This window comes from Rosa rugosa, chromosome 1 (assembly GCF_958449725.1).
Source record: "Rosa rugosa chromosome 1, drRosRugo1.1, whole genome shotgun sequence".
NCBI classification, from domain to species: domain Eukaryota; kingdom Viridiplantae; phylum Streptophyta; class Magnoliopsida; order Rosales; family Rosaceae; genus Rosa; species Rosa rugosa.
In genome coordinates, this window is record NC_084820.1 from 2,664,415 (window position 1) to 2,687,537 (window position 23,123).

Sequence of the window (23,123 nt, forward strand, 5' to 3'; positions counted from 1 at the left end):
AAAAATGAAGAAGAAGCTCCGATTCCTGTAAGAGCTCACTCGTCCGAGGCAATCTCAGATCCCTCTGATTCTGTACTTGTCACTAAGATCGAATCCTCGGACGGAGACGGAGAGAGAGCTCCGATTTTTTTGCGTTGATTATGAACTCCAGCTCGATCTCGTACTTCATCGGAGACCAAGTTTCTATCAGATTTGAGAGCAGGGCGAGAAGGAGAGAGAGACTCTTGGTGAGGCTCAAGGATCCGGAGCTGAGAAATTTTATTGGTAATGGAGGTAATTAAGGTGGAGAAAACAGAGGTAGGTTGAGACAACGAAGTAGAGGTTTCTGATGTACTTGAACCTCTGTATCACTATATAGGCAAGGTACTTGTATTGTGTCGGGCTTCAAATATCAGGTACTAAAGTGATATATACTTTGGTCAGTTGGCGCCAAGAAATAGATTCATTGTGATTGAATTGGCAGGAATAGTTGAATGGACCAGAATACCCCTCAAAGTTTGCCAGGCAGCTAACGTCGTAACAGCCAAAAGTGTTTCAGGTACTAATGTTAGGTCGGGGTCCGAACTTCAGGTACCAAAATGATATTTTTTTTTTTTATCAGATACTAAAATTACTAATGAGCCAAAGGTCAGGTACTGTTTACAATTTTTTTCCCTTGCATCTAATGCATTGGTGCTCCATGTTACCAGAATTATATTAGCTATTGGTATCATCTTAAAGGCACTGATGGGGGGGGGGGGGAACCTTCCTCAGAACTTGCAATAAGGACCTCTTTAACTTTGGTATTCACACAAGCAAAGGTAACCGCTTCTGTATGATTCAGCTATGCATGGAACAGAGCATGTTCAACAGATCCATGGTGCATTCAATGTCAGAAGGGGGGCAAAACAAGATGAAAATATTAGTGTGTAATATTACAATTAAACTAAAAAGATATATCTTTGTAGCTTTAATTCCTTCTTTGCCCCAGCTATCCACGCCAACCTCTGAGATTTACAAAGACGAACCATCTTCCTGACATATTAGATGCTCGATCAATCATACAGCCCCTCCTGCTCCCATACTTCCACTAGAAATTCTATCATTTCCTGCCAATATAAACACTATTAGCATTTTTAACAAAATGAACTGGGATAAATGCAATTCAAAACAAAGAAGTACTGCCAAATTAACAGAACAGAGAGCCACCAAAGCACAAAGAGGACTTACAGACAGAGGAATGCGCTGGGGAAAAGGCTGTCTCTGTTTGGGTCCAACCAATCTCTCGTAAGTTGAATTCCAACTGCAATGTTATAGTTTGTGGAATACAAATTAAAACACAAGCCATTGCAATATATTATCAGCTACAGATAGACCGACTTTTGGATTTTCACCCTTTCATGAACTTGCAAAAGCTTATAGAATTCATCAGAATTTGCAAGTCGCTACATTGAAACTAGTGAGGCATCAAGTCATTAGGACAACTAATATATCTAGAAAACATAAACAGGCTACTCTCAAAATGATTATAGCCATCATAGGTCAGAACTTTGGTTTAATAGATGGGAACAGGATCAATTACACTTTGGAAAACTAATGTACAAACTGATGACTGGTATTACAGCATGAAGTTACTGAAAAACAAGGAACCCACCTTAATCTGTTTTCCCGACTTCTTAGAGTTTCATCCTTAGGCTTGCCATTTCCAATCCACTCAAGCCTGGTTTGGTTCCAGAGAACAAGACCTGCAGTTAAAGAGGTGTTCATGTTGTGTACCAACAATCTATGCACTCACAAATATGAAAGTTCAAAAGAACAATTATAACTGTTTTACCCACTTGAGTGAAGTGGGGTACCAGCACAATAATGTAGCAGCACAACGAGTAGATCATATATTAAAAGGGTGAAAAGAAAATATAAAACTGACGTAGAAGAAAAACTTTGCTCAACATGTAATCAGAACACACGTCACAAAATTTTAAAATCTACATAACCAGTTAACATTCATGTGAAAACCAATGTTTGGGTCTACAATTTCAGATCAAATCATCAAAGGGGGAACCTGCTATTAGGTCGTGACATGTTCCGTTTGAAGAACCCATTTTACGCTGTCTATGGGATAGATTAATATTTACTCTTTATTTTTCCCCAACAATGACTCTTTATATATGCATTTGTTCTCAGATTCTCTCAACCCAGACCGCTCCTCTCTGAGTCCAGCATCTAGGTTGAGTTACCATTTTTAGTAAAAACAAACATTTTAGAAACAAAGGAAGTAGGGAAGTATATATACACTCTCTGAATATGCCACAAAACAACGTAAGAAACTAGAAATGTCTTTAGCAACTAACTTACATACATATCATATATATGTAGACTGTCTTCAAACTGACTTTGGAATGTTAAGTGTAGTAACAAAGACATGGGTAGAACACAGCAGGGCAATGTACATTAAAAAGAAAAAAAAAAGTTGGGACTTTGGGTTTAGATTAACACAACACAACTACATATGGAGTTGACTAAGTGACACAGCAAACACACTTAACCATTATCGCCATACCAAAGTAACACGCAATCGAAACTTGCCTTGATTTACAAAGTCAGGTTGGCTGCTCGTGCTACCAGTGCCGCTGCCATGGAGGAGGGTCTGGTGTAAGGTGCTGATGGATGAGACGCTTCTCTGGGACTGCACAGCGCTGTTGTCCAAATCATACGTGCTGCTGCTCCAAAAATCATCCGATATGCCAGGTTTCTTCACCGACCGCCCTTGAATTTTCAATCCCTTTGAAGGCTCGTCGACAGCAATAATCGGTGTGGGTTTCGTGCAACATCCAAAACAACCACTGCTCTGTTAAAAACCGGGTTAAACCATATGTACCCCAATTTCCACCAACAAAGCACCATAGTGTATTGATACCACTGTAACCATTCTCAATATGTAAACCACTAAACTAATCCTGCTTCCCTTCTCTCTCAACCCATTTTGAAAAGAAAAAAAAAAAATATCAATCAAAATGGCCAAGTAGTAAACACACTCCATTCAAACATAATTATTAATGCTTCTTCCAAAGTCCAAAAATATCATGTCAAGCTTTGCCATTTTTACCAAAAAAAAAGACTCAAAATTTCTTGAAACCCAATAATAAATTTCTCATTTTAATCTGAAATTAGCTCCCAAATTTAGGAAGTCAAGCTTCTACTACCAAAGAACCTGAAAAACTTAATCGAAATAAAAAGGCAAATTTGAATCGGAAAACGGCGACTTACCCCATGCAAGCAAGCAAGTGATGGATCCAAGCCGATAGGGAACCGTTGAGCGACACCATCAAGTCGCCGGAATCATCCAAGAGCTCAAATTCGGTTTCCAGAAGAATGAAGCTGTAAAGACTTGCCTTTTAGGGTTTCCAATCTGCAGGGAATAGGAATTGATTGCAGAATTTGTGCGTTTCTCCGATTCTGGGGAATCGCTTTTCGCTATTGGCTGCTGCTTTTGGATTATTAAATAAGCACCTGCGGTTTCTGTAGTCCTTGACCCACTTGCTGCATCAGTGTGCCGCGTTGGGCAACTGAGAGCTAAACCACTGTGAATGAAAAGTGCTTCTTCTTTGTTTCACCTACAAAACGACGGCGTTTCACAATTAACGAGGCGGTTAAATTTTTTTATTTTTTTTATTTCTTCGTAGAAACGACATTTTTTATCCCCATCCGACCAGGAGGCCACCTGACGCATCCCATAATATCAGTGAGATTTAAACATGCAACTTCCTCAGTGTTGGTTATTTCAGATAATAACAGGCTATAGCTCACCGACGAAGCGGTTAACCAACAGTCTATACCTCACCGATAGTTGTGGCGGTTAAAAGTTAGAACTTCAAAATGCAGCATTTTGAAGAGTTTCATTTTCCTACCTACAGTTGTCGTGGTTAGAGAAGGTGAGCGGGCAATTTCTAACGAGGTCCATGGTGACATTGCATTAATTGGTGACAATGGCTAGAATAATGTTATTGTGAAATGACGAGTCTGATAAGAACTTACATGATTGCCTCTCCATGATTGAGAATCCGTTATCGGGTTTTGGGATCTTTGTATATGATCGGAAAATATGGAAGGGAAACTTCAGCAACGGCCAATAATCGATGCCGTTTAAATCTGTAACACAGCTAGTCCACACACACGCACACGCCGGAAAGCAAATTATTCCATGGTAGCAAGATAAAATGCTATAAAATAAGAGAACCGATAGCATTTTGATTACAAATGGTGAGCACAGCCAACAAAAAGAGTCTAAGAACTGGGAACAAATTTGCGTTTTTTCTTGGTTTAGGGTTCGGAAGCTAATTGGACTTTCTGAACAGCAGGGATGCCAAGCCTACCCTCCATCCAAGGGTCGGAGAGGGCATTGACTGCTCATTCTTTCTGGGAATCAGAGATGCCAGACCTACGTGAGAGCTCTGACCAAAGTTGCTCTCCTGCTTGGTGATACTAGTCTCCGCAGACCTGAAAATGATTCCAATATTCAGTTGGCACTTGGATTCCATTGGCAAATTTTTTTATGCAAGTTGATGTAAATTGAAAGAAAAGATTTTCATGTGAAATGCCTATATATCAATCAGTAGTTTTATCAAACCAAACTATCAAATTGTTAATGGAGTGGCTTCCTCTCAATGAACACAATCACTAGAGGAGGGAATTGCATGGGAGCATTCATGAGATTGTGTATGCGCATGCAGACTTTTATCAAACCAAACTATCAAATTGTTAATGGAGTGGCTTCCTCTCAATGAACACAATCACTAGAAGAGGGAATTGCGTGGGAGCATTCATGAGATTGTGTATGCGCATGCAGACTTTTACGTACGAACTTAGACTTAAGAGGAGGAGATGGGAATATGTGGACAAAGAGAACCCAGACACAGGGCCACAAGGAGAAAAGATAGAACCTCTACAGCACCTCCTACTAACAAACTTCTAATGTATTGAAGTCCTCACACGTATGGCTGAAATCATTGAGCTTATAACCTAATAACACAAAGTACTTCAAAGAGAAAACTTTCATATAAAGCCACGAGTATGGAAAACTAGACATCAGCAGGCAAGATAGTTGCAATAGTGTAAGAGATGGCAACAATCAGATCATAAGTTAAAACAGGACAAAGCAGTTAGCTAGATCCTTGGCTCTAAAGCTTTCTCACTCTTCAAGCCAAATTAGTGACTTAAAACCATTGTAAAGTCTATGAATATAGTAAAATGAAGACATTGTGAAGCCCTAAACTAAAGTAAGCCCGCCACAGCGCCTTGCACAGGCCTGCCACAATGAAGGGGAATCCAACAATGGATCATTTCTTTGTCTGCTAAACTTGCATACCTAAGTCAACATAATTCCAAGAAATGACTTAACGAAACAACCCAACAACTATATATGACAACTACAAAAGAGGCAAGCATCTCCCAGCTGTATGGAAGACTCGGAGTCAGAGAGTTAGGAACTAGACTCGCCTAACATTTCTTACATAATATGATGGAGCTTAAAATGCAAGTCTTGAATGGGACTTTTCATTTGAAACTTATGAACTCAGAAAAGTAAAAAGTAAAGATAGCATATATAAAAAACAGACTGAAAGCATGAAAAAGCACATACATGGGAGCATCAGTGCCTTGATATGCAAATGTAGACATGCCCTGTCTCTGCTTATGCTTAGGATTGGCTGTGCAGTACACATAAACACGTCCACGGCGTTTAATTGTCTTACAAAACTCGCACATCTTCTTCACCGATGATCGCACCTTCATGGCTACTGTAGTAAAAATCAAAGAAGCCATCGAATTCAGCATCCAATCATACTCGATATGATTAATAAGAAACAAATAATGGCTGCTAAATTGAAAACCCAGCTCCCCAATCAACCAATTACCAATTTAGTTTGCTTCATTGCATCAATGGATTGTTCATAACTTCAAAAGGTGTCAACTTTCATGTTCTAATTGCTAATTAGCACGAACCCAAACTCACAAACTACAGCAAATTCATAAATCTAAATCAAAACCCAAAACAAATGCCAACTCTTAGATCAAAAATCGATTCTTTACTCATCCAAAACAAGTAAACAGGTCTAAAAATTGAATCTTTAGTATCAATTTCAAAAGGGTAATTTCATATACACAAGATATAGGACTCTACTGAGTCATCATCAATGAGTTTGCAGATACAAGAAACCCTAGTAAAGAAAACTGAGCCTCATCAAATTACTTAACAGAGAGTACTAATCATATTAATATCGGAGTTTCTATAATTCTATGGAGGAGAAGTACCTGATTGAAAACGGCGGCGTTTTGCTGTGTAAGAAATGACTCCTCTATGTTCTTCTTCTTCTTCTTCTTCTTCTTCTTCACTGCGAGAGTGTAGATGCGTTGGTCGGTCTGTTGTAGCAGACCTAACTTGGGCTTAAATCAGAAAGCAACGACGCCCAGAACAGAGAGGCCCAAATCAGCATCTCTGATGGGCTCAAATAAGTTCTACAAAATTGACCGAGTTCAAACAGACTTTGGGATCTAAAGCCCGAGCCCAAGTGTGTGTTACGATTAGTTATTAGTACTTGGAACAGAAAAAGAAAGAAGACAAAAAAGTTACGACTTACGAGGCTAAATGTGAAATCTGAATGGTTATGACTTATGAATATTATATCGATTGGTAGTTTGGTGAAATGTCACATTATGTTAACCCTAAAGTGACAAGGATTGATTATAACTAGGATGTTTCCATTGGGAGGATAAAAGTTGCTGGGCTATATATAAACAAATGCGTTTGATACCGGGAATCTAAGGATGGTGATTTAGTCAGTATAATTGCTGTAAAAAGTTATGTTTAGGGATCTCAAACATATATTGAACCTTAAACCTCAACGTCATGGCCACTAATTAAGTACAATTTGGTTGATTAGCCTAATTAATTATTAACACATACTAGCTTAGCCAAGGTAGTACAGGTTGCTTGCTCGTGATCCTTATCTTCAGCAAAACTCACGTTATTGGTGGGTAGAAATTTCATTGCATGTTTGTTTAGGCAGGGGGAAGAATCCTTTGTCATTTGCACGTACCTTTTCTCCACCTAATGTTCCCCAATGATGAAGTCATTTATACTAATTAAATCATACATGTTGGCATTTGATTGCTTGGTTTGAATAGTTGCATCTTTACTCCACTTTCTAGTTCATCATCAGTTTTTTAAATACATTATGTTAGGCAAGGATGTGGTAAGATGAAGACACATTATGGTGTGACTTTCTTAATTATATTTCTATTTTAGTCAATGACTATTTAAATAATGTATTTTCCGTTTGATTTGAAAGAGGAAACCAGCCAACATAATTTTTTATTTTTTATTTTTTATTTTTTATAGCAAACACACAAGGACGCAACTACCAGAGAGGGCCGAATGACTAGCTAATATGTGTTCTTCTCTATTACACCATATCGAAACCTTTGTTACGGCTAAATAGCTCACGGACATGCAACAATTTAGTTTTAGGATTCAAATAGTTAATTCCTTAGGTTTTTATACAATCGTATACTAGTGTTATAAATATATGGGGCCTCAAATCCTAGGTGTCATGCCATGTAAGTAAATACAAATTTTATTTTCAATTCCACATAATATATTTTGTCACATCATACTATTGCAACACCAAATTTCATTTTAAATGTTAGGGGGTGAGTCAATTACATTAATGAATTTAATTAGGTGACGAAAAAAAATATCAACTATTAATTATGTATTAATTTAAGAGATATATCTACGGATTCTTTGACCAATATTTTTCTTCCTTTAATTTTTCTTTCCAAATGGCATTAATATATTGAATTATGTGTCAATAAATAGACGTTAAATTTTCTTTCCAAATATTGATTAATTTCATCCAAAAAAAATAGCATTAATAAATCGAATTTGGGAAATACTCATGTCTAAATTAAGAGGTAAGAAAAAATTTCCCGTTAATTAGCAGCCATTAATTAACATCTACAATCTAAATATAAGAGAAAAACAAACAGAAAATAATAAATTCATATCTAACGTTTAAACCCTAGCTACATAAAGAGAAAACAATGAACAAAAGAATATATACAATCATATAATATGCATTTTTCACATTATATTTTCAAAATTTATAGGAACCCAATAAAGGTTGAATTCAGATACATGTGTTCTGTAAATCTATTAATCGAATGTACATGCAAGTCTATTGACTGAATTACATGAAATTTTTTCTATTCTTGATTAAAGAAAAAAAATTGTTGTTTAAATCTAACATGAGTGTAATGAAAAGAAAAAAAAGAAAAAAAGCCAAATTTTGTTTCTTTTTAGAAGAAGCCAAAATAATTTAGAGTCGTTATATTTTGGAATGATAAGATTGTATTTTTCTCAAGAATTACATGGCATGATTTGACAAATAGGTGATGTGTACAGATGACAAGGCATGACACCTAAGATTGAGGCCACAAATCTTAGGCCTCATTGAGGCCGCAAATCATTTTCCTAAATATATATTCTCACACTTCATCAATACGTACTTGATATTCTAAATAGGGGAGTGAAATTCACACTCCATAATTTGTAATCCATACTCTCTCTTTCATTATTTGGTTAAAATTTTCATAAAAAGACAAAATTTAAACTACTAAAAAAATGAAATATGGAGTAGTGTGGATTTTAAAATAAAAATTGTAGATTTCACTCCGCTTTAAATAGTGCATTCAAATATATTGGAAACTACGTACAATAATTATAAATGATAATGAAATACCTAAAGGATCTAGAATATATAATTTAAATTTTTGACCACGTACTAATGTGCACACACAAAAAAGAAAGGGTTAAAACAAAAAAGCATCGTCTCTTTTGTTGACTAAATTAATGGAGGAAATGCTTCTCTTTCGTGAGAAACATTATAACGTTGATGAGATCATGAAGAAAGTGAATCCAAAGAAGCATCTAGCTAAATGGGATTTGAAGATGTCATTACTCCTTTTTACCGAGTTGCTGATCGGTGAATGGACCATTGTGAATGTATAGTTGGTCATCTTCCACCGTTAATGCATATAATATCATCATGATTGTGCCCTCTTGGTGCTGCTCTCTGGTCTCGATCTGCTCACGAAACCCTAATTCAAAACTATGCATGTACAGTTCTAGTACTACTTGTCGTCGTTGTTGGTGAGGATTAATAGTGGAACTAGATATTGTTGACTTGCAGGTTCACCTAGCTAGCTCACACCTTTATTCTTTGATCGAAACCAATTAATGTATGTACGTGTTTCTCAGATTCGCAAAACCTAACTTTGCATTTTAGCTACTCAGTGGAAGACTTTGACCCATTTCGATCGATTTCGTGGTACGTGTTCATTTGGTTTTCCCATCTAAACAACCCCGGCGTGGCCCTGCATGCAGTGCCAAAGCTAGCTCTCAAAGATCGAACACGTACTGATCTATCGATCTCTCAAAGGAACCTCAAGTTGCATCTAGAAACTAAAGTTGAATATTAAAAAGGAGATTGATCGATAACAGGAGTCTAGCTAGCTAGCTAACTCTTAATCATTCACTTCAAAGTTTAAACCCACCCTAATAACTGAACTAAAATGATACACATATGCACGGGAGGGTGACATAAAAGCATTCTCGATCGATCACATGACTTGTTTCACTTGAATTGGAACGCATATGATTCACACTTCCACACATGCAAAAGTAGTACTAAAAAGTAGAATTATTGCGAGCTCATTCACAATGACCCAGCAGCTACTACGTACATTTAATCCATACATTTGTGATCGATCTGTACGTACGTACTGATCACATTGAGCTCATTTTACACGGTATGTAGGTTCCATTTTGATTCTTCTGTCAATATTAATCAGCCAACTTGGTCCCAAATTGTTCTCTTCTCCGATCCTTGCTAAGTTTGATATATAAGTTTCTCAAGTTTTTGTCAGACCCTTTTTTCTCAAAATGGATTTGGGACCATATTACCTAGCCATTTCATGCATTTCTTCTTGTTTGTACACCTACACGTGAAGCTATGATGCATGTACTGTAAACTACATGGATTGAATTTTTAGGCTTCTTTCTTCAACTATATATTCTCTAATAATTCAATTAATTCAAAGATATTATTAATTTAACTGAGATTTCGAGACTCAAATGTTGTATAAAAACACAGATGGTAATTTTTTTTTTTGTTGGTTCGTTGGATATAATGGATATAGAGATTTTGAGACTCAAATGTTGTATAAAACTTAATATCCTAATTGAATGTCTCAAAACTTTCATGGACTGTTAAAAGTCTATATTGAATACACCCAGACTTTCAAATTTCATAGATTTTTTTAAAAATTCCACTAATTTCATATACAATACAACCCCTTAAGAGAAGTACAAGCGGCTCATGCATTAGGCCAATTCTCTCGTGGCTTGTGACATCATTTCATGTCGAGTAAACATATATATGATCAAGTGGTCGATCATGACCTAGCTAGCTAGGGCTAAAAAACAAGTATATATGTACATATAATTATTTTTCATTATCGGTGGGGAAGATTCTAGCAACCCCAAACCAATACTATCATTACTATGGAATCAATCTTAGCAAATATATCATATAGCCAACCGTTTGTTGACACCACGACATAGGAAAATAGTTAAACTATAAGTTGTTAATATTGAATAAAGCAGCAAAAATAATGAGGAAAACAAAGGACATATGGGTCGCACCATGATCGAGTACCCGCACAAGCAACATAAATATTATGGAAATATTGATGCCCTCGAGCTTTTTCATGAAAATGCAGAAACAGCGAGACAGATAGGTCCATATATATATATATATATATATATATATATATATATATATAATGTTTGTGTTCCCAAATCAAAATGCAAAGTTGGTAACCAACACAATTTTCAGTTGGCCATGATAATGTTGCTAAGCTTCTACTGGTTTTCTCTTTGTTTACTCGCTCGTCTCCTCTCCCGGCCCTTTTTGCCATCTCTCATTTACAAAAGGTTTTGTACAGAAAAGAGAAAAAGAAATAGAACAACCTAGCTAAAAACAAATTAAATGTGAAATCATACTCTATATATAATAGTAGTGTTGCAATATTTTCTATATCCACCAAATTTTCATGTGTTTGGAGTTTTGGATCAAGTGTTTTCAGATCCCAATAACATCAATCTTTAAATCCAAGCCAATTGTCACAAAATTGCATTAAACCAACATGAAAAAAAATCTCTAAAATCTTTAAATCAAATATGTTTTTAGATCTTAGATCTAAATCTCTAAGATATACTCTCAGATTTGTTTTTCATGGTCATTCTCAATTTTTGTTCTTCCTTTGCTCCTCAAGATTTTCAAACCGTGAACAAATCTCCTTCTTCTTGTCTACATTGTCCTGCCATGGAAGCTTTCGTACACCTCTGCAACCACCTCTTCAGATCTCAGGTTTCTTTGCTAAGATCTATTTTGGCTTGGTTGTTGTTGTTCTTTTATGCGAGATCTTCTCGTAATCGGTCAACTGGAGAATATATGGCGGCTCTGTCCGTATCCTCACCTCTGCAGACCACCCTTGGTTACCAATCCTCGCTCGCGGTTTCTGTCGGAGCTCCGGTGACGAATCTGCTACGGCGGCTACAAGTTGGAGATGAAGAAGAAGCTTTGATTATGGTTTGGGTTTTTTGGGCTGCTTGGGCTTTTAATTTTTAGTTTGGGTTTTAATTTTATCATACTCATGTCTTAATTCGTATGAATTTCTGACTTTGAGGGGTGTGTTGCCTGCCCTTGGCTTTGTTTAGGCCTTCTATGCCTTTTGGCTTTATGAATATCAGTTTCACGACAAAAAAAAAAAAACCAACATGAAAAAAAAAATGGTTCTACAAAAATGGTCAAATGATTTGGGCTTAATTTGATTTAGTCAATAGTCTTTTCTTAATTTGTTCATGAGTTAGTTAAGAATCAATTGATAATTAAGCTAGAAGTGAGGCCAATAATTCTATGTTTTAATATATTTGGTTCATTGTTGGCTTGCTTCCCATCCAAGGTTTTATGAGGTCAAATGTAGAAGTCTTTGTCGTCCATTTATTTATGTACTTGGCTTAAAAGATCTGGTGGGTTGATAGAGGAAGCATCCTAGCACATGGCTCTGTTCACACTATGCATGGATGCTTCCATACATAGGCATGTGATGCAAATTTTCTGTCCAAACAAACACCGTAGAGTTGATAAAGCACGCCCACATCACATTATTGAACACAGAGTCAAATTCCAGCAGTTCTGATTTGTAAAGGGCTCCCCAAGGCTCAAGAATACCATCTTTAATTCTCATTTCTCATCCTAAAGTCATTCTGCGAGCTTTTCCTTTCTCTTTCATAGCACTTGAATCCAACTATTATTTTGTTGTTCCGGGCTACATATGTTACACAGTGGTTCAATCCAATACAATAGAGATAATTAAGCAAATATGAATAGACCAATTAAATTAACCCGAATTACAGACACGTGATGGTCGAAATGCTCATATATAAACTATATAGTTCCGTATGATACTCAAAAGATTAAAGGTAATTCATCATTTACTCTTAAATTGATTTCACATTTTTTTTTCAACCATAAAACTAAACCCAATGGATTCAGCTGCCTAGCTACCTATACACGATTACATTCCAACAAGATTTGGAGCTGAAATATGAACAAAAATTGAGGAACCATATCCTGCACCCAATCCCATCATGTTATAACAAACATAAAAACGGCAAGAAGCCAAGAAGAACTACCAAAACCTATGGCCCATCATTCCTTACAATTCCGAATATTCCTTGTAACCTCAGAAAAGAAAAATAATATACAAACTTTAACGAAAGGCCTAATCTTTAATTATACACAACTAATCAAACCCCAAAATATACAGAGATCGATGGGAGAATGATGATCGATCAGTGCGAGTAGGCCAATCGATGATGAACCACGCGATCCCTAAGTATCCCATTATAGAGAGCCACTCGGTTTGCTGGCATTCCTTTATATTTCTGAGCACCTCCACTAGTCTTTTTAAAGTTTAGTGATGCTGATGCTGATGCTGATGCTGATGATGATGATGAAGAAGAAGAAGCAATGATCTGCCTTCTGAACTCTTCTCCATCCCCAATTGGATCCACCACGTCCTTTGCAAAGTGAACTCTCTTCTTCTTGTTCTTCCTCTTCTTCTCTGCAAAACCCAACAAGAAAAAGAATCAGAAACCATACATACGTATTTAACTAATGCTAATTATGAAACAGAGTAGGGAAGACAGAGGTGTTATATATGGTTATGCATACCAGAAGAGATACAAGATCGTAGAATTTGGGGAGTGGACTGAGAAATTTGGTGGTGATCTGCCGGTTTCTGAAGGCGAAAAGCGAGGAGGAGGACAGTGCCGGAGACAGCCATGGCCGTCGCCAAGACCACGCCTTGTGAGCCCAACATGGAAGACATGGTCTTCTTTTTCAAAGTTTGGAACTAGAATTAGAATTTTGAAGAAGAAGGTGAGGAACCCAGTTGAAAAGAAATGAGAAAAGAAAAGAAAGGCAGTCTTTACAGGAATGAGGGACTAGAATGAAGGTGGATAAATAGTTTTGGCGGTGGCAGTGGGAACTACAACTACTACACGACTACATGTGAATGAAGAAATATCATATTGAATGTTATGACCCAAATGGGGTTTATTTTATTACCAAAGCTTTGATCAAGCATTGGTCATGGCCTTTTTCAATTTGATCTGGTAAAAGTTAAAAGAGTGTGGGTCACCATGTGAGGTGAATGAGGTGTGCAAGGAATTGAATAATTTTGAATGTGTGTGTTTTCATTACTCCAGCCAACTCTGTCCCTCTCTCTGTTGTGCACCGCACGGCAAAGAAAAGGGTTCTTGCTGAGGTCATTGCTTTCTTGTTTGGGGAGGACCGAGGAAGAGCATGACTAACTGAGCTCTTAGCTCAGCTCACTGTTACTTTTTTGCCATTCTTTTTCACGGTCTTTAGTCTTTATGAAGGAGAATGGTAGCTTCTGCGTGCAGGACACCCCAATAGTTTAATGGAGATAATTCTCATATAAAATCCGTCTCATAATAATTGATCACGTGATTAGGGTTTAGTGCGTGAATAATTTGCGTTAGAAATGAATTTGTACACTACTAATTGTATGTTATGAGTTCTCCAGCTAGCTTTGTCGCATACCCTGAACTATAGTTCAGTTTGCATTATATACATAGGATTCAAATATCCCTCTGTTTTGTGGGAAATGGGTGATATGAATTTTACCCAGAAGACGTTAATAAGAGAATGGTACAAATTGTGATAAATTATTGTTGGGTTTTTCTTTGAATATACGCAGCCTCTGTCATGAATGACAGGTCAGGCCGTTCCATGCCAAAAAGATTGGAGTTTTTGAGGGTTATATCCAGTTAGATAGGAAAATGATAGGGGACCAATGGATTAGAGGCTTATAGAGCTTCAAAATCAGATATATTTTTCTTTTGCAATCTGCACATGTAGTTCATCATATTCTACTCAGACCTACCTCATTCCTCGGTCACAATTTCACTTGTGGCCTTTGTTAGGTTCTGAATAGCCAATAGGGGGCAGTATGGCCTTAGATTGTGGTTTGATGTTGGCTGAATTCTAGAACAGATTAGAAGATAAAGAACATCATAGGCAACATATATAACTGGTTGAAAATATTATATATAAAAGACGGTTGAGTAAGATAAGGAACTAGGTGATATCTAACTTGGACATTTTGGCAGAAAAGGCAGAAATGAGAAGATAAAAAGTATATTTGGGAAGAATATGAGAGCAAGTTAGTCTTGCACATCATCACTTCTTCTGAAAGCAATGTTTGTTAGAGGTGTAATAACTAATTAGTGCAGATAAGTCTGAACAGTTGAATACTGATTAGGCAAGTTGGAACTTAGAAGTCTAACAATGGCGACTGCCTTAAAGTTTTAACGCTAACGGTTCCAAAAGAAAATATCAAATCCAAATAATTGAAACAGCTATTGATTGATAATCTCAGTGTTGACATGTAATTCCCAATAGGACTTTTGAGAGATGTGAAAGGTTCTTTGCAATTTGTCTCATCAAATCCAAATAACGGCGTCTGAAGTTTCTTATCAATGATGTTGAACACTATTTCCTGGTCAACTGGAAAAACAGGTGGAAGTTTTAGAAGAAAGTTAAACTACACAGTCAAAAAAACAAACATGTGTGTATTATTCACTGAATTCATTTACAGAGGAAAAAAATTGGGAAAGAAGTACAGAGAAATCAAGTTCAAGGGAGGAAGAAAGGACATCATAACTCTAGGAATCAGAAAAGGCAATGTAGGCTTTTTTAAGTAGTGATGATTGAAGGAATTAAGTCAGATCTGGTTCCATGAACTTTAGCCTTGGTGTCTGGAAAAAATTCAACCCCAGGTAACTCAGTGACCTCTCCATTTTCAGTAATTTTTACGGGATAGGATAGCAAATGTCCTGGCAAGTCACCCTCTAAGGTCTCACTTAAATAGAGTTCCCAATGCTTTTCGGCAATCTGGTTCACCATTCTCACACATTCCACACTCTCTGGCTCAAGAAAGGTGTTATTGAGCAACCCCAAATGTTCATACCACAATGCCATTCTGAGGCCATGGATTTGGCCCCGGGCAGGTACATTGGTAGATAGGTGATATGGTTGGTAAGCTCCCATGGCAATCTCGGTATCCCTGGCGCCGTCCATTGATCTCTGATTTATGTTGGCGGATCCAATGATTATGTATTCATCATCAACTGCAAAATGCAGACATTTCGAAGCTTTAGTTAGTATATGTTAATGTGTAGTAGCAAAATTTTGGAAGTTTATTAACATAACATGCAGCTCTAAATGAGAGGAATGTGGCAAGTTGGTTTACCTATCATACACTTGGCATGTACGTAGATCATGAACCGCCTAGATTGTTGAGCTCTACTGTAATCTGTATCATGCTGTGGTTTCTCATGAGGTTCATATTCTCCGCTTCGCTTCTTCTCACGATTTCCAAGGCAAAAGAATGTCAAATACTCCTTAGGGTTTGCATCAAGCCCCTTGGTCTTTAGAGCTTCTGTTATGTCCCTATACATCATCTCCATTGTCAACTTCTGCCAATGCAATATTGCCTGAACAGATTGGCTTTCTGGAACACCCTCTGGCCACATAGGCATGACAATGTAGACAGTAAATCTTTCTCCAGCTTCAATCTTACTAACAATCTTTAGTGACAGTTCTTTTGGAATAAGATGCAAAGCGCCAACCTCCTCAACTTTGAGGTCTTTATGATCTGACTGCCAGCCAAAAGAGCTTCCAAGAAAGTACTGATTTTCGATGTAGATAAAACTCTTTGCTCGACGAATTGCATTGATATATGCATCCTGAATGCTTCTGTCAATCACAAGATCTCTGCCACTGACTAGACCAGCCCTGGTAGCATCTTCAGGAGAGTTGGGAAATCCGAATGCAGCTCCTCCATCAATGGATCGGAACAACTGAACATTCCATGTGTCATGGTCTTCAGGATACATAACCGGAGATGGTGGTATAAAGGTCTCATCAAAATCTCTGAGTTGAAAAAGTAAGTCTTTCACACCTTGCTTTCTCCACCTCTGCTCAAAGTTGAATAAAACATCCCAAGCAATAGGCCCTTCTAGCCTGCAATGTATGTCATGCCAAGGCTCCCTTGGTCCACCTTTTGCGATTGAGGCACCATTAAAATTGGGTTGATGGAGATCATCATGGTGGATTGTGCCTAAAGTCCTGAAAAGGGGATGAAACTGAGTGTCATATCTTCCATCACAAAGATCAATGCCGCCAATGAAGCTCACAATCCTCCTCTTTTCTAATGCTCCATTCGGCAATTCACTGTCCACTACCACAATCTTTTGATGATGAGTGAACATTGTTCCAACCTCTATATCTTGAACAATGCTTTGCCCATTGTCAGGGTTTCTGGGACACAACACGCAGTGAACTCCGCTGTCATGGAAGTAATTTTCGGTATCTTCATCATGAGTAGCCATCAGTCCATCTTTCTTTAGTACCTTCACTGAAGTTCTGTCATCCCATACAAGCATTAAGACCTTCACTCCTTCCTTTGCTTTCATCTTAAGAAGCTCTCCCAGAGTCAAGTCTCCGTCTACTATCTTTGGCCTCATCGTGTCTCTTACTAATGTGATTTTAGTATATACAGACCAACCAGCAATGTATATCAAGTGCCTTGCATTATAGATTGCATGAAAAATATCTTCCCAACACCGATGAGGTTCGTAACACTTGCCTCCAGCTAAAGGGATGTTGGGGATGAAATTGTCTGGAACATGAGCATCTTGGTAAAGGGTAACCCTGCAGCCATTTCTTTGTGGGAAAAATGTGTAGGGTACTCCTGGAAATTTAGGACTTTTGATTCCATGAGACCAATTACAGTTTTTAGTTACAGGATGAAACCTCAGTTTCACATGGATTTTGGAACCTCCATGTAGAGGTCTACTGTGATGATCCATTCTGATCTTAAGCCATCTGTCTACTTCTTCTCCATTGAGGAGTTCAGCAGCAGGCAAATAAGCTCTTCCGATGACATTGGCCCCGATTGGATTGTATTCTTTGATGGAGAAAACGACATTAGAAGCCATATGAGCACAGTAAATGTGAAAGGATTCATTCCACTGTGGATTTGTGGTTGTTTCTTCCAGCAGTCTAGTTCTCCCAACTCTTGCATTTTCCAAATCAATGGTCGCATAGGGTCTGCAACCTTTCCCCAACCCAACTGACTCTTCAATCAGCTACAGTGATTCAAAATTATCATATTCATTACTCAAGTTGGACTTGTACTTGGCAACTTAACCTAAAGATAATTAATATAATTGGCCTTATTTGAATTAAGGACTAAAGGTTGATATATCATGAATGCTATACTAGCCACCAAGCAGGACCAAGGACAGCCAAGTAATGAATCATGGAAAATTGATTGGATAAGTTCTAATGTTCTATCAGCTGCACAGTCTTTGAAGGACATTAATTAGCTAGAAAATAAACATAGGTAACAGAAATTTGTGGCTTGAAGCCTGGGAATGTAGATTGAAGTATGAAAACTTAAGTCAATTTTTCTCAGGTTGGTCATGTTCATCTCAACAGTCAATAACAGAAACTGAAAGGTAAAGTACAGAAAGAACAGAACACTGTATAATGTATGTACCTTGCATATGAAGGTGCAGCAATTTCCAGCCTTCAACTTATCGACTTCGAATATTGTTGCATGAAGTACTCCATGCAGCAGCACGGTCTGCGCCATGATCTCTCAATTCAAGTCTCTCGATCGTTGTTAAGCAATCACAAATGAATATGGCAGCTGCTGACATGCATGAGCATTCAGGAGTCTTAAACAGCAAGACAAAGAAGGAGTTCCTTAATTTGAACGCAAAAAGGAAGAAGACCAGGAACAAATTCAGAGTCAATCACTACGTATTGAATGGCAGATGAGAGATTGAGGTGTTATTTCCTTTAAAGAATAGGAAGCAATGTGAGAATGCAATATATATTTCCTAGTGTTCCATCTTCTATGCGTTGAATTGGAGTTGTAGAATATAAAAATGCTAATGGAGATTATATGCATTATATATATATATATAATCATAATCATGCTCCAGTTGTGGTACAGGTGAGCAACCTTAATTTTCAACTATCATAATCATGTCATGGAAAACTCAGATAGAGATTAGGTTTGATTTAAAATTAATTTAAAATTAGTTCTAGTTTCATCTAATTGGATACCATGCATAACTGTCTCATTTTATATGTTTTCAAGTCTCTTGTTTTCTTTTGTTCATCATGAGGCTCTGAACAGCCCATCGGCGGCTGGAAGAAAAGGTCTTCACCGCCAATAAGGAGAGGCCGAAGTATTAGGTATCCGGTCGAGATCGATCAACTGGTCAACACGGCAGAAAGTGCCTTTCTTCTATTCCAATTTCCAAATAGAAGATCACCCACATTTTCGAGAGCCCCCCGTCCGTCCCATTTTTAATTAACAAGGTCTGCATGTCATTTCATTGTTCATTTGTTATACCACATCAACCTTACACGTGGTACTAATCCAAGCATTTCTGGTCCATTATCGTGCCAAATTGCACACATTTAATTAACGTTTAATCCTTTCAAAAAAAAAAAAAAAATTAACGTTTAATTTGCCAAATTGTTTTCTAATTAACGTGCCAAATTGCACAAATTAGAATTTCAGCAGCTGATTCTGAGGGTCAACTTGTGTGCTGTCCTTACAGGGTAGCCACCATTGATCACATTGACTAGGATCTTCAAACGTTTGGATGTTGACCTTGAGTTCAAGGCTGGTTGCCAAAAATGAACTGCACAAACCCCTTCAAAACATATATGCAATTGAAAATTTTGGGTACAAATCAGCTCAGGCAACAGCACTCGTCTTGTTCATCGTTACAGACCATGTTAAGGTACAACAAAACATGTGCAGTGTAGGGATTTATTTACAGGGACAAAGACAAACGATAAGAAGATGAGTCCGATTTAATATCCCGAGCTACCTGAAGGAGGTGTTCTATGTTAATGTCAGGGTAGTGCTGCAGAAGCTTTAAGTTGGCCACAAAATCACCACTCAAGAGTCTGCTTTTCATGCATAGCAGCATCGCGCAACAAATTTTCAGAAGCATATCCTGTCGAGTTGTCTTGCCAAAGATCAGTATTAATTCATAAACAGGAGACCATGGGAATAGGAGATAGAGACCCGACCTGTACACCAAAAGGATTACCCAAGAGTGAATCCCAGATTCTCATGATGGATTGGAAATTGAATTCCTGTGTGAGTAGTAATGTGATCCATCTGAATGCATAGTATTGTGGTTTCACCTGCTCATGAAGACATATTTTATAAGGTGCCAAAGTTAGGATCAGCCTAAGCAGTTGAAATGGTAAATCTTAGGACCTAGCAAGAAAAATGATACAACTCGAAAAAGGGATCTCTTTAATATACTATAATTACCTTTGTGGTGAACTCAAGATGCCTCCAAAGCTCCTCATCATTGGCTTTCAATAAGTCTGACAAGCGGGAAAGAGTGGCGAGTATACCAACTGCACTGTTATCCAGTTGTTCACAAAAGTGGTCCACTGAGTCACTCAAGAGTCGAACAAAGCAAGAAAAGCTATCTGCTTCTGCATTTGCCTGCAAAGTTAACCATAATATGGCTTTACCTCTCTTCATAGTTGCAAGAGTACTTACTATAACCACTTGGGCACGAAAAGAAGATACAGATAAAAAATAATCTACTTGTGCAATCTACGTTTCAGCAGATAGCTACATGTTATAGCAAACTTTTATAAGCCCATAAAACTTGCAGGGAGGTAACTTACAGCATTTTGCTCATTAGGGTCAGTACTGAATACATAGTATATTGGTGCCAAGACCTCATTCATGCCTTGCACATAACGGATTGCTGGATTTAGTTTTGCAAACAGGAGAAGAATATTTCTCAGTGCTTCCTGAAAATGGAAACAGAGCATGCAGTCAGTGACAACTAAACAATTAGCTGGACAAGTGAGACAAAAACAAAGAACTGACAAGAGTACCCAGTAAATTTGATATACAATCCAGGTTGACTGATGCCAATAAGAAGAAGATCACATTACAGGGAAGAAAAAATGGCTGTGTAGATCATTATACCCTGTGTTTTCTACTGAATGATGAGTCCCCTGAGAAGAATTTCAAATCTGGGTGCGTGCGTGGTAAATCACGGTCTATCTGCTCGGCAATCTCTGTATGCTATAAACAAAGTGCAGCATGATAAGCCTCACATTATTATACACATGGTATCCAACTTATAATAACCCTTATATGAGAAGACATTTTACCTGAAAGTACTGATGCCAAACACTAGCCTTACCAAGACTTAAAGGGTGGTCTTCCTGGGAAATTTCACGTCTCTTCAGTGGTCCATCAACAGCACTGTCAGCAGGCGGGTCGCAATAACTCAAGGCACCACCTTTTTTCCTTGCGAGTTCTGACTGTCTAGATACAAGATTTTGATTACTGCATTATAACCACTAACCAAAGATAATGCAACTGAAGTATATATTTATTTAGTTCGCTAAAATGCAACTGAGTGAGCATCTTACAGGACTCAAAAGGAGCTCCTCTTTGAGCTTGGCATATTTTAGTCGATTTTCCATTAGCTCTTTTTCCCATAACTCACGAGAAGAAGGTAGATAACCCAGAAGCAGCTGCGTGCAAGAAATGTAAGGGACAATCAATAATACAAATTAACAACTTTTTAAAAACTTACGATAGTGAAATTGTGTAAAGTGAAGCATCTACCTCTTCTTCTTAACCATAAAACATCTAAATTATCATTAGACCACAACATGTGAAGTGTCAAGTTATCATTTTTAATATGAAAACTCTTCCCATAAATATTCTTCTAACACTTCAGGATATAAGAAGGGAACTAACTAAAAATCAAGTTCTGGTGCAAGTTCTCTTCATTGAAATATGAAAAGAAGAGAAGAAAAGGGGTAGTCTGAATCTACATCTCTTCCCGATCGTAAGTGAATATACGTTATACTAGTACTGTCTACTATTTATGGATTTATGTGCTCAACCTCTATTCTAGCTTTTATCTAGGAAACACAATAAACAGATTTAATGAACAGTTCCTCCTGTGCTCTATGCAACGGCTAACCCATTCTCTCCGTGGGTTATGGCCATATAAGCTAAGATTTTTGTGCGTGATGACAACCTTTTACGGCAAGTTACTGCCAGACCTAAGGCATTGTTACTTTAATTGAAGGTTCAGAGGTTTGATTAACATACATATATCCACACACACGCGTGCACACACAGATTGACATACTATGTGTTTATAGTTATATACCCTATAAAACGAATATATATCAGAAACCAATACCCCTGCATCAATTAAAAGTGCTCATATGGTAATCAAATTAATGTAAAATAACGGAAGAACCTGGTGGCAAAACAGTGTAAGTCCTGTACCTTCCAGGCTGTTGCTCGCAAACCTCCTCCATCAGGAAGCCCTAAACTCGCTATTCTCTGTAACTTTTCCAAATTTACCTCTGGCTGATTAACCTAATCGAAAAAAAAAAAAAAAAAAAAAAAATCCTTAAGGCTTCAAATAACGATAACAAATAAAGAATAAGTATAATAATTTGCAAAGCATAAACATTAACGAATCTGCGAAATGTAGGTAGGATTAGTAAAGCCACTTAGCTTGTAAGTGCAGTAGTACTACTCTCCATCAAGTATTATAGAGACCTTCAACCACATTGTGAAAGAACTCATTTATTTTCTCTCACAAAAACTAAACCCCACATAAACCCCTAAATTTTCATTTTTTTGTGAAGCACAAAAATCCCTAATTAGAAAATAAATAACTCACAAAAATCCCTTATTACTAATTATTACGTCAAAAATGCAATGCATTTTGAAGTTGAAGTTCAATTTCTCTCACCTCATACTCAAGATCGGACCTTTTATCATCGGCGGCAATGGCCGCCAGAACCGAAACCGAACCCGGCCCATCTCTGTCGGGTTTGGGCAGCCGGGCCCTCAAATCGGGTTCCCTTCCAACTTTCTCCTCCTCAAAATCCGCAATCTCGCTCTCTCCACTCGACCCGTACCCGTTGGGCTGGATCGTCTCGAGCTCCTCGCCCGACTCGAGCACCAAATCGGACCCTCCGTCGTCGTCCGCCTTTTCATCGAAGCCGGCGACGAGGCTGCCGAGGCGGTCCGGGAACACGCGCCTGGCCTTGTCCGGGAGCTTGAGCTTGCCTTTGAGCATTGCGGCGGCGGAAACCGAGTTGGGGTGAGTCGAGATGAGTTAGGGTCCGAGTTGGACTGGAAGGTGTGATTGCATTGAAGAAGGTGAGAGCGAAGAGAGAGAGAGATAGGGTTTTGGGCGGTTCTGGGTTGAGGGTTTCGCGCTCTCTGAGAGACTGGTAGTTTACCGTTGAATGGTAGGTGGCCCACCGCCACGTAGGAAAATGTTGTGGGCTTGGGCCTGTCGAGAACCGGATGAGTGGGCCCAG

The 23,123-nt window shown here is 38.0% G+C and overlaps 5 protein-coding genes across 7 annotated transcripts; all 5 read right to left on the bottom strand.

The window, feature by feature from the left end:
* Positions 1-764: 764 nt before the first annotated feature.
* Positions 765-3,550, bottom strand: LOC133710264 (uncharacterized). Its single transcript, XM_062136294.1, has 5 exons — positions 3,247-3,550; positions 2,566-2,822; positions 1,634-1,724; positions 1,210-1,282; positions 765-1,088 (listed from the first exon to the last, which is right to left on the bottom strand). The coding sequence occupies exons 1-5, from the start codon at positions 3,303-3,305 to the stop codon at positions 1,035-1,037; spliced, it is 534 nt and encodes a 177-aa protein (XP_061992278.1). The 5' UTR covers positions 3,306-3,550; the 3' UTR covers positions 765-1,034.
* A 631-nt stretch (positions 3,551-4,181) lies between these two features.
* On the bottom strand, positions 4,182-6,439 carry LOC133710274 (uncharacterized). 3 transcript variants are annotated; one of them, XM_062136307.1, is made up of 3 exons: positions 6,289-6,439; positions 5,618-5,774; positions 4,182-4,476 (listed from the first exon to the last, which is right to left on the bottom strand). In XM_062136307.1, exons 2-3 carry the CDS (start codon positions 5,767-5,769, stop codon positions 4,314-4,316), a joined length of 315 nt encoding a protein of 104 aa, XP_061992291.1. In that variant the 5' UTR covers positions 5,770-5,774; positions 6,289-6,439; the 3' UTR covers positions 4,182-4,313. The 3 variants fall into 3 exon arrangements, with proteins under 3 accessions (XP_061992291.1, XP_061992295.1, XP_061992303.1); XM_062136311.1 differs by having other exon boundaries at positions 5,618-5,771; positions 6,289-6,397; XM_062136319.1 differs by lacking the exon at positions 6,289-6,439 and adding an exon at positions 5,892-5,992.
* Positions 6,440-12,563: 6,124 nt separating this feature from the next.
* Positions 12,564-13,715, bottom strand: LOC133726956 (uncharacterized). The gene is made up of 2 exons (XM_062154592.1): positions 13,338-13,715; positions 12,564-13,227 (listed from the first exon to the last, which is right to left on the bottom strand). Exons 1-2 carry the CDS (start codon positions 13,492-13,494, stop codon positions 12,956-12,958), a joined length of 429 nt encoding a protein of 142 aa, XP_062010576.1. The 5' UTR covers positions 13,495-13,715; the 3' UTR covers positions 12,564-12,955.
* A 1,544-nt stretch (positions 13,716-15,259) lies between these two features.
* On the bottom strand, positions 15,260-18,606 carry LOC133726957 (phospholipase D alpha 1-like). The gene is made up of 3 exons (XM_062154593.1): positions 18,256-18,606; positions 15,943-17,842; positions 15,260-15,820 (listed from the first exon to the last, which is right to left on the bottom strand). The coding sequence occupies exons 1-3, from the start codon at positions 18,349-18,351 to the stop codon at positions 15,387-15,389; spliced, it is 2,430 nt and encodes an 809-aa protein (XP_062010577.1). The 5' UTR covers positions 18,352-18,606; the 3' UTR covers positions 15,260-15,386.
* An 807-nt stretch (positions 18,607-19,413) lies between these two features.
* Positions 19,414-23,030, bottom strand: LOC133726958 (uncharacterized). Its single transcript, XM_062154594.1, has 9 exons — positions 22,547-23,030; positions 22,072-22,164; positions 21,195-21,299; positions 20,931-21,083; positions 20,743-20,841; positions 20,433-20,561; positions 20,065-20,244; positions 19,815-19,931; positions 19,414-19,738 (listed from the first exon to the last, which is right to left on the bottom strand). The coding sequence occupies exons 1-9, from the start codon at positions 22,874-22,876 to the stop codon at positions 19,553-19,555; spliced, it is 1,392 nt and encodes a 463-aa protein (XP_062010578.1). The 5' UTR covers positions 22,877-23,030; the 3' UTR covers positions 19,414-19,552.
* Between the last annotated feature and the right edge of the window lie 93 nt (positions 23,031-23,123).